Source organism: Centropristis striata, chromosome 19, assembly GCF_030273125.1.
Source record: "Centropristis striata isolate RG_2023a ecotype Rhode Island chromosome 19, C.striata_1.0, whole genome shotgun sequence".
NCBI classification, from domain to species: Eukaryota; Metazoa; Chordata; class Actinopteri; order Perciformes; family Serranidae; genus Centropristis; species Centropristis striata.
The window spans coordinates 6,112,964-6,124,246 of record NC_081535.1 but is presented as its reverse complement, the minus strand read 5'-3'; the positions used below and the strand labels follow the sequence as shown (position 1 = coordinate 6,124,246).

At 37.6% G+C, this 11,283-nt stretch overlaps 1 protein-coding gene across 1 annotated transcript; it reads right to left on the bottom strand.

The window, feature by feature from the left end:
* Window positions 1-597: 597 nt before the first annotated feature.
* stoml2 (stomatin (EPB72)-like 2) lies at window positions 598-10,386 on the bottom strand. The gene is made up of 10 exons (XM_059358691.1): window positions 10,134-10,386; window positions 9,060-9,212; window positions 8,077-8,176; window positions 7,922-7,980; window positions 5,850-5,951; window positions 5,618-5,752; window positions 4,216-4,360; window positions 2,384-2,463; window positions 2,160-2,288; window positions 598-1,149 (listed from the first exon to the last, which is right to left on the bottom strand). Exons 1-10 carry the CDS (start codon window positions 10,173-10,175, stop codon window positions 1,039-1,041), a joined length of 1,056 nt encoding a protein of 351 aa, XP_059214674.1. The 5' UTR covers window positions 10,176-10,386; the 3' UTR covers window positions 598-1,038.
* Between the last annotated feature and the right edge of the window lie 897 nt (window positions 10,387-11,283).

Sequence of the window (11,283 nt, the reverse complement as noted above, 5' to 3'; positions counted from 1 at the left end):
GAGCCCACAGAACCTGAAAACAGTTATTTGGAGCAGCCCTAGAAAACAGGTTGCAAAAAAAAAAAAAAAAAAAAAAATCAACAAAACTGTAAATGAAAGTTGTAATAGAAAATGAAAACCTTTACATCCAATTCTATTAGTGTTTATGCAATAACACAATACACATGCAACAGATCTGATGCACAAAAGAAATTGCCCACAAATAATGACTGTATGCTAATAGAGTTGTTCCGATTCCGATACCAGTATCGGACCCAATACCATTTATTAAATTAGTAATCTATTTACTGGTTCAATCCATTGAGCTCTGGCACAGTTCTTCTTCGCCGCTCTTAAAACAGTGGCGCTTTATTTATTTAAGTTGCTGTTGGACTGTTTTTTTATACTGTACCTTCATTTTACAATATTGTGGCTGCACTTTAATTTAAATATATTCCGAGATTTATTTATTTAGGTTGCTGTTGCACTACTGTTTCATTTAAAAATAAATGTAAAAAAATAAATGGCTTGAATCTGCTGTATTTATTCATGTTTTTACAAAGGGTTTAACCTGAGCCAGGCCTCACCACAATGATAATCATATCACAGTCATGCAGGTGTAGTATGATATTTTTTTAATAAAATACTGGTATCGGAACGGTACTCCGAATCGGTATCGGGAGAGAAAAAATGGTATCGGAACATCTCTATACGCTAATAAATCATATACTGCGAAACAACAAAGGCTCATTTCTGCATCCAGCGGCCCTAGAGGCTGAAAAAGTCTCTGGTATTAATCCCCCAAATCCTACAATAACTGAACATAAAGAAAAAAAGCAGTGATTATGAATCCTGTAACAAAAGATGTGATTTTCCCCCAAGACTCCAAGGCCAAACATCCCAGCAGTTATAAAGTCGTCAGTTCCTTCCTTCTGTCATGTCAGTGGAGGTTTGTGATGCAGCTCTGCCTCGGAGCCTCGACGACTGAAACATAAACTGCTCCTGGTGGTTCTGTGTCATTTTTCCTGCTTTGAGTTCATTCACGTTCTCGTCCTTTTGTTATTGAGACGGTTGGTTAAATTCTTCTTCTCCGTTCTTCTCCTCCACCACCACGGCTGCTGCTGGTTTATGAGGAGTCGCCTTTGCCAAACTGCTATAAATGGTCATGGCCTGAGAGCAGGAAGACAGAATAAAAAAACATTATTGTCATAATTTTAAAATTATTGTCACAAATAGTTAATCTTGTGGCTATTAACATATACAGCATGGGTCTCAAACTCACGGCCCGCGGGTTAATGTGAGTTTTATATGAATGACACTCTACCATGTTGTGTGTACAAGGTCCCTTTAATTACTTTTTTTGGTAATTTTGTGTCTTTTTTTGGTAATTTTGTCTTTTTAAAATAATGTTGTGTCTTTTTTAAATAATTTTGTGTCCTTTTTAAATAATTTTGTGTCTTTTTTAATAGTTTTGTGTCTTTTTTTTTTGTCATTTTGTGTCTTTTTTTTTTATAATTTCGTGTCTTTTTTTGATCATTTTGTGTCTTTTTTAAGTAATTTTGTGTCTTTTTTTGGTATTTTGATACTGCCTCCAGCGGCCCCCAGGTAATTTGAGTTTGAGATCCCTGATGTACAGGGTCTCTGCAGGTTTCAACAAGTCAAATTTAAGACTTTTTAAGACCATAATGATTAAAATTTAAGACCTATTTCACATTTAGACTAGCAAAAATGTAGGAAAGACATGAAGGAAAATCAGAGGCCCAGAATTACTTGCTTAACCCAACTAAAAAACACCAGAAGCCTCTTTATTGTGAACTAATATTTGTTTAGAATTAGTTTCAATTTTGACCGTTTAAATTCTGACCTGGGCCGCACAGGTACTTAGTTCTGTTTTATAGTTATGTTATGACGTCCTCAAAAATAGAAATATTTAAAGTGAGACTGAAGTTTATGCATTTGTTTTAAATGAAAGTAACATTAATACATTTTAAGACCTTTCAAAATCATATTTAAGACATTTTATGAGAATTTAATACACATTTTAAGCCCTTAAATTCAAATTATTGGATTTTAGACCTTCTAAGACTTTTTAAAACCCTGCGGATATCCTGATATAGATTCAAAAACAATTAATAAAAGTGACCCTGCATGAATACAAATAATGAAGCACGTGTACATACCTGGGTGACCATTCCAGTGACGTCACCAGAGTTAGAGGGCAGGAGGATGGTGTTGGACTCTTTGGCAAGGTTGGAGAACGCGGACACGTACTGCTCGGCCACACTTAGCGAAGCTGCTGCGTTTCCGTTCTGTACAATGCAAAGTAAACATTATCAAAATTAACTTTCATAAATAAGATTTCGATCAGGGATCTCTCATTAAAAAGGTAAAAACTCCTCTTCACCTGCTCAGCCAGAGCGTCTGACAGCAGATGGATGGCCTTAGATTTGGCTTCTGCTTTGGCCATGATTGCTTGGGCCTCACCTGCAGGAAACACAGAGTCTGTTAGTGAATTTAAAAGAAAAAGCAGCAACCTCCAGGTCTGGAAAGTCAAGTCTATGCAGAAAGTTGCATTCTTTCTAATGGCCAGCAGGGGGCGACTCCACTGATTACAACAAATAAGTTAGATTGCATTGAAATCTATAAGAAAATGACCATACCTCTCACATGATTTATTACCTCAGTAAACATTCCACTGATGAGTTTATGGTCTTGGTCATCAGTATTCCTCAATACGGCATTATGCTCATTTTGAAAATGATGGTCCCATTTAGAGTAAAATAGATGAAAAAGCGGCATATGCTTCAGGATGAATTTTTGCAGTATTACCTTTTAATTGCACAGAATGATGTCACTTCCTGACATTACTTTTATATGTTGTTTTATGTCCGTTTTTAACTTGTCTTTGGAAAGCACTATGAAAAGTGCTCTATAAATAAAGATTATTATTAGGGCCTCGGGGCAATCGCACCGAGCACTGGTCCCATACAGCAATAGCTGTAGGGACCAGTGCTCGGGGCTTTCTTCTTATTCCTCTTGCGGACACAATTTCGTCCCGCTACTAGTCAAATTATATATCAAAACGTGCGGTTTGATCTGGATCGGTGTGCTATTACTTTTCTCTACGGAATACGAATTTTTCGCAACGTAAGTCACGAAAAACTGCCCAAAATTTTGCATTGAAATGAATGGGACGGCCGAAAGAAAATGAGCAAAAAAGAACATTAATTGAAGATTTTCAGACGTCTATTTCTCCGGCATAATTTCCCCTAGACTCCATTTAAACTTTAAACAGTAGACACAAGTCTTGTGTATTGGTGTATTAATTTGCGTTTCGATAGGTCATATAGTTTTTTATCAATCCCTGTTCAATGACCATGATCATTTTTGGAAAAATTCTGAGATTATAATGGGTGTTTATTGCACGGAATGTTCATGTCAGAGTGTGTGATGTCATCGCTCAGAGTGTAGAGGGAGAGGTAAAACTGTCAAAAAATAAATTTTAAAACTGCGCTCCAGGCCGCAAATTCCACTCTACAGAATTAATTTATACATAGAAATGTAGGAAAATTTATCTTCTCCCTCACAATCCTCTGGTAAAGCTGTCTGAGTTATAGTTTGGGCGTAAGACGCAGAGATGGTCCACCAACACCACCAACAGCCTCATTGGCTCCCATATTAAAAACGCAGGAAGATTTCAGAAAAAGTGAGATTTTAAAGTTTTTTTAGATCGCTCTAACAAAGCTATTTCTTCATCTTTCTTAAAAAAAACATATGTAGATGTTCAGGAAGAACTCAGGACGCTCAAAGTGAAGTCGGATCAATGATAGGTATTATGGTTTTGCCAAAAATGCTTTCTGTTCGAGGCCAGAAATTCCAGTCCACCTCTGGCTGCTGTCACTGTAACAGGTGTCAGTTAATTCTGTTGATTGCTTTGATCTGATTGCCTTTGATCTTTGATGTGATTACAGTTACAGATACCCACACACACACACACACATGCGCGTAAGCATACACATGCTTCAAACACACATGTGCGCGCGCACACACACACAGGTAACTTCATGTGAATTTCGCCACACACACACACACACACACACACACACACTGAAATCTCTGAAGAATCTCATCATAGTGTACACACACCGGCAGTAGCCCCCGTGGCCCTTTCAAAATTTTCCCAGAGGAAATTTTCTAGTTATTATTATTATTGTTAATATTATGAAGTGTACCCACCAGATGCTCTATTGATCTGCTCCGCTTTCTGAGCCTCCGAAGCCAGAATCTGGGCTTGTTTACGACCCTCAGCGACATTAATGGCCGCTTCCCTCGTCCCTTCAGACTCCAGCACCGTGGCTCGCTTCTTCCGCTCGGCCTCCACCTACACACAACGGAAACATGTGGTCAAACTTCTTCTGTTATGAACACATCTTTCCAGCATTCCTCCTAGACCAGGGATGGGCAACTTATATGCTGCAGGGGGCCACAATTTTTAATGGACACCACCACAGGGCCACATATAGGACCGTGCACTTAACCAGATATGATGAAACTGCAATTTTAAATATGTTTACAGTGCAGTAACTTAACATATTTCATGCTCAAATGCATGTACACTGCAAAAAAGGTGTGTCTAAAAACAAGATAAAAACTCTAAATCTGAGGGGAAATTATCCTGCTGCATGGACAGATAATTTCACTTAACAAGATTTCTTAAATTAAGATGTGCATGTTGACACTTAAAATAAGAAATTAACTCTTAAAACAAGATAAATTATCCAACACTTCTAGATCCAAGTTTGTTTTAACTTAAGAACTGTGAAGGAAATTTGGCGTTTCCTGCATGGTGGGACATGAGGTAGGCGGTGGCCTACTTGATATTCAAGACACAAGGCATTGTGGGAACTGACTCTGTGAACTTAACAATGATAACACCATGAGAGAGGGGAACATATAGACCAGTGGGCTCTGTCCTGATGTGATGTATAGGGCAGGAAGATAGGACCACATTGAGGCTTACTAAAGAATCAATGCTGGAAACTGCAACAGACATAAGTCGAGCGGTGTACAGGACTTTGTTGTATTGTGAAAGAGTCATTCGGGATTTTGCGGTGTATGGAACACGAATGTACTAATAAATTGTGCTGAACAGAGTATTGAGTGCTTTGTTCTTGGCCAGCTCACCCACTAACTTAGTGCAATTGACCAGAATTGCCACAACAGAACCAAATAATTTGCAGTGTATAACAGTATAAATAGGAATACAAAAGGTTTGAAGACAACAAAAAATAACCACTTACTGTGATTTTTTTTTCAGCAGACCAACATTAATTGCAAGAAGTCATTTTGTGCATTTTTACACTGCACTTTTAAGATTCCATGCTCAAATGCATGTAGTTGTACTGAGGGCCACTTCAAGTGAGGGTGCGGGCCGTATGCGGCCCCCGGGCCTCCAGTTGCCCATCCCTGTACTAGAGTCTCACTAGTAAGATGCAGAATGTTATAGCTTCACTACAAATACAGCAACAACTCCTCCCAGGCAATCTGACCAAAAATATAAAATGTTTCTAACTCAGAAGATCTGGAAAGCTGCATCTGAAACCCTTTAGCTACATTATCATTAATCTACTGTTTTTACCTGCATCTGCATGGATTCTTTGACACGAGGTGGAACATGAATGTCTTTGATTTCATAACGGAGGCAGCGGATCCCCCAGTCGTCTGACGCCTGGTTGATGGAGTGGACGATGTTGGAATTGAGGGACTCTCTTTCCTTAAAAACAACAACAAAAAACAATTTAATCACTTGAAAAAGCTTATGAAACCTATAAATACAAGCCGACAGAACAACGTGAGATAGTTGTCGTTACCCTGAAGACTTTGTCCAGTGTGAGTTTGCCCAGTTCTGATCTCATGGTGGTCTGAGCCAGCTGTGTGACGGCGTATTCAGGATCCTCGACACCGTAACTGGCCTGGGAATGAGAAATAAAAGCTATGTCACTTTGAACAGGTTATAGCCAGAGGTACACTTGATTTTAAGTACACATTTACATGCACACGATTGCTGCGTTATGCATCTTGCATCCATTTGGAGTGTTGGTTGTGCTCAGAAATTAATTTATCTGCAAGATTTGGGGTTTATTGTTTGCATCATGCAAATCCAGAAGTTCTACATCATGGGTCTCAAACTCGCGGCCCGCAGGCCAATTGCGGCCCTCGTGACGATATTTTGTGGCCTCCACCTTGATATGAAAGTTTAATGTGAGTTTTATATGAATGGCACTTTACCGTGTTGTGTGTGGAAGGTCCCTTTAATTACTTTTTGGGGTAATTTTGTGTCTTTTTTTGGTAATTTTGTGTCTTTTTTTAAATAATTTTGTGTCTTTTTTTAATAATTGTGTGTCTTTTTTTGGACATTTTGTTTCTTTAAGTAATTTAGTTTTTTCCCCCATTCATTTTGTGTCTTTTTGGTCATTTTGTTGTCTTTTTTTGGGTCATTTTGTGTCTTTTTTGGTCATTTTGTGTCTTTTTTTTTGTCATTTTGTGTCCTTTTTAAGTAATTTAGTTTTTTTCTGTCATTTTGTGTCTTTTTTTTTTGTAATTTTGTGTCTCTTTTTGGTCATTTTGATACTGCCTCCAATGGCCCCCAGGTAATTTGAGTTTGAGACCCCTAGTCTACATGGTCTGAGTTCTCTGGTGTGCCCTGCAGTGCAATCCTCCAGTAACACTTATATTAATAATATGTAAACAATTACACAATGCAGCCGGTTGTCACTTCAATTGCATGAGGGATGGGAATAATTAATCGATAATTAAGAATTTGGTCATCACATGAAATTTTTAATCAATCGGTGTATTTTTTAATTTTATCTCTGACTGCGTATCAGTATCACTGAACTGAAACACGGCCGATTCTTCGGTTCTACGGCCGTACGACGTGAATAAGTCAATGAGCAGAGAATTAAGTTGGATAAAGCTACAGTTTGATCCAAAACTTATTTAAACACAAAACACACTTAAATATTCAAGATTATTGTGAAAACTAACCTCATGCCTCTTCGGGGGCTAAAACATAAAACATTGAACTCCTTGACGTCATCTTTACAGTTTAATTTCACTTGAGTTAGTTTTACGATTGACAGGATCAAGTCTTTTTTCCACCTTTCAAAATAAAAGCGTCAGTTACCAAAACAGGCTTAGATTAATCGATTAATTGATCGTTAACGTTATAGATAATCCAGTTGGCAGGTTTCTTCCAAACACTTATCCCTAAAATGCATGATAAAAAAGTATATCTCCAACTCTACAACAGCACAAAGGAGAAGACGATTATTTCAGCAGTTCTTAACCGTAGCTATTCTCAACCTTGGGGTCCCGACCCCAATTGGGGTCGCGAGATGATTTCTGGGGGTCGCCAAATCATTTTGGAAGTCAGCTCCGTCTCCACTGTGTTAAAGTGTTCATGTGTTAATGTGTTTTAGTTTTTTTGGTAATTTTGTGTCTTTTTTTGGTAATTTTGTTTCTTTTTTGGTAATTTTGTGTCTTTTTTTTGGTCATTTTGTGGTCAATTTGATTCTTTTTTGGGTAATCTTGTGTCTTTTCTGACAAATCCCAAAGTATCAAGTTGTTACTTTCCAAGGAGTCTCTGGCTTGAAGCTGACTGTTACACACTCAGGAGGTCAGAATGGACCGTTAAACTTTTAGCAAAGGACTTATTAAAAGTCACAATAAAATATAAAAAAATATATAAATGCACAGACAGAGAGATGTTTTAGTTGTTGTCTGCTTCATTATTGGTCCAAAATTTGTCGTATCAACTGAGTTTGTATGATCTGAACTGTGTGTGTGATATTGTGTTCAGTGAGCGGGGGTCGGGACAACATGCATGTTAAATTGGGGGTCGCCACTCAAAAAGGTTGAGAACTACTGTTTAACCGTATACCTTAAAAGGGTCCAGGATCCTTAAGTAAAGCACTCCATCAATCTGCAGTGTCACATTATCTGTAAAAAAACAAACAGGATACACTCATTTTAAATACACTACATGTCTATTAACTTATGTCACAATAAGAATTTGACACTTTCTGGATGACTCACCGAGAGATACTGCCGACTGCTCCGGGACGTCGATGACGATCTCTTTAAGGCTCTGCACGTAACGAATCCGGTCAAGTAACGGTATGAGGAAGTTTAAACCCTAAAAGAGGAAAAAACGGAGGTTGTTGAGCTTTCGGTTCTTATTTCCCACGTTAATTATTTGGCATGGTCTTGTGATGATTTCCCCCCCTGTGTGTTGTGGCATGTTGTATTTGTCTTCCTGTGTGGGAGGGGCCACAGGTCAGGCCACTCCTCCAGTCTGCAGTACAGAAATACTTGGAGCAGTGTTGCCATTACTGACTTTAAACTTTGTTTCATTCGCAGAAGAAGAAAATCAAATACAGAAAATCAGTAATACTATCAACTGAGTCTTTAATTAATTTGTTGCATGTGGTCATTGGGTTGCACACCTGAATCCAGTCTCAATTACTGAGGCTATACAAAGGAGATGAGGCCTCAGCTCTCTCACTTTTTTCTCTCATTTTTACAATAAATTATTATAATTATATTATTCATTTTAAAAGAAAAGAAAAACTAATAACAATAAACGAAAGCAATATTTACAATCACTGAATTACAATCAATCTATCATTCATTCAATCTAACTGTCCCAGCAAAGAAGAAGAAAAAATAAAAACAAAACAAACAACAGCTGTGTGTCCCTTGCTGTCTCTCAGTGTGTGACAGGCAGAAACCATTTTAAAAAACCTTTTTTGACAGATTCACATTTTTGGATTTGTCGGTTTGGTCTAGTTTGTTAGTTACTTTCAGCTTGTACACCTGCATTTCACCACATTGCATACATGCACACACCTCACCACTGATCTACTGACTCACATAATTAACTTCCTTTGTGTTGTTTTCAATTAATTAAATAAACATTATTTTCTTATAGCTTGACTACACGTGTGGTCTCCCTTGTTTTGTCGTGATCTATGAGCCGCTTCATGACAATCTGATGAGGAATCTTGTGAGATAAATACCGGCTCCAGGATGCGGTGGAAGCGTCCCATCCTCTCCACCACCCAGGCCTCCTGCTGGGGCACAAACAGCACCACGGTGTTCATGGGCAGGCTGGACGCCCATCGCTGCTGGGCCGGGGTCGCCCACAGCCTCGGAGCCGCTCGCTGGGTTTGCTGCAGAGATAAGAAAAAAAAATTCATCAGACTGTAGAACTTCAGATTTTATAATCTGTCTGTTGCCATTTAGTTCTGGTTAGTATTTAGTTGTCTGTTTAGTTTGAGTATCATTTGATTATTCTAGAGGTTTGTTTATTTTGGGCCTATGGTTTTTTACCACCACGAAGAGAGCCAGCAGGAGCCAAGTTTCTTTGTTCATTTTCTAATAATTTACAACACATATTTAACCTAGAGTGTGCAAACTAATGTGTTTTGGCATAAAAATCCACTCTGAATTTGATGCATTTTGTTTTTATTTACATTTTACAGTCTCCCAGCTGTACTTTTTATACTATCGAATGTGGATATAGCATTGTTTTAAACATGTGGTATTGGGACAGTATCCATAATTTAAAGCTAGAGTTTTGACCTAGATTGTTAGAGTATGGCTGCAACTAATCTGAGTTGATATCTAGACATTTTCCATGGTTTTTCTTGATAATGATTGTGGTTATTACCAAGGAAACCATTGAAAATGTCTAGATATCAGCCTTTAAATGGACCTATTATCAGCTATTTTTGTTGTTATCATTATATTTGTCCAAACAAATGTACCTTTAGTTGTACCAGGCATTAAAATTAACAATAACTTGAAGGAAAGGGGTGGTCTAATATTTTTCCCCCACGACTGTAGGTGTAACTTGTCATTCTAGTCATTTCTACCCAGGATTAATGGTTAGCATGTCAGTCAGAAGTTGGCTAAAACAAAGGTGCCTCTCTCATTAACTTAATAGGGACTCAGCAGTAGTTGTATCAGGAAGAAGAGTGACATTTCGTGGATTATTAACCCTCTGCTGCCCGCTGAATGACACACATGTTTACTGTGGGAGAACTCAGCCCGAGCTAAGAGCCGGATGTGATGATAAAGCTTTAGTTTACCTGCAGAAGGGCCCCGCCGGTCCGACACAGCGTCCGTAGCATCGTTAAAGTTCACTACAGTTTTCAGAGTGTGTTAAGAAGGTTTCAGCTTCGTAAACTGGACTCAAACTCTGCACTCATGTGTGTTTGACCCTTACTGATCAGGAAATGAAAGTTACATCAGTGGTGCAACGGTGAAAAGCTCCCGACAGTGCGGGCTGCGAGAACCGGACGGCTATGGTTCCGCTAATTCTTCTTCTTCTTCTTTTGAGTTTTATTGGCGGTTGGCAGCAGACCAACGTACAGGCGCATTAACGCCACCTACTGGACTGGAGTGGTGGCGCAGTAGATTGACAGGAAAATAAGGAGAGAAAAAAAGAAATAAAAAAAATAAAAAAATATTTTTTCTAATTAAAAAAAATAAAAAATATTTTTTTTTAAATAAAAAAAAAAATAATATATTTTTTTTTAAATATAAAAAAAATTAAAATTAAAATTAAAATTAAAATTAAAAATAAAGTACTACTACTACTACTACTGCTACTACTACTACTAATAATAATAATAATAACAATAATAGCAATACTACTACTACTACTACTACTACTACTACTACTTATAATAATAATAATAATAATAATAATAATAAAATTAAGATAAATAAATGATTTAACGGGAACAGGGGGAAACAATAGTGTAACTAATAGCATTTTACAATACAAATATAAATAATTAAATGCATAACTAAATTATCTCTATAAGTCCTGTTTCCCCTCAGGTAGTTAAATTGAGGCTTGCTTTTTTTGCATGATTTTTTCTGTTACTGTGTTTCCCATCCTCTAGAAGTAAATAATACACAGTTTGTCTTCATTTCCTTCTTGCTGGATTTGGTTGTGCATTTAGTGTTTTAGCTTACAAGCTTTCAATACTGGGTCAATTTTAACACAATTTGGGTCAAATACCAATACTGGGTCAATGAAGCACAGGCCCAGTACTTGGTTAAGTATGCCCAGTACACATAAAAACCACTGGGTCATCACCCAAAAATGGGATGTTCTGTTTGTGGTTATAGGCATACCTGTGGCTATTTGATGGTTATGGTTATGATGTAGATATTTACATTTCTGTTGGGTCATAAATGACACAAAAAAGGTGGTTACTTTCAGTGTAA

Excerpts from the sequence above, each read along its gene's own strand:
- stoml2 (XM_059358691.1), bottom strand. The coding sequence starts at position 10,175 with ATGCTACGGACGCTGTGTCGGACCGGCGGGGCCCTTCTGCAG. Across the intron at positions 2,289-2,383 it reads CAGACGCTCTGGCTGAGCAG|AACGGAAACGCAGCAGCTTC; the intron begins GTGAAGAGGAGT and ends TGCATTGTACAG. Across the intron at positions 1,150-2,159 it reads TCACTGGAATGGTCACCCAG|GCCATGACCATTTATAGCAG; the intron begins GTATGTACACGT and ends TCCTGCTCTCAG.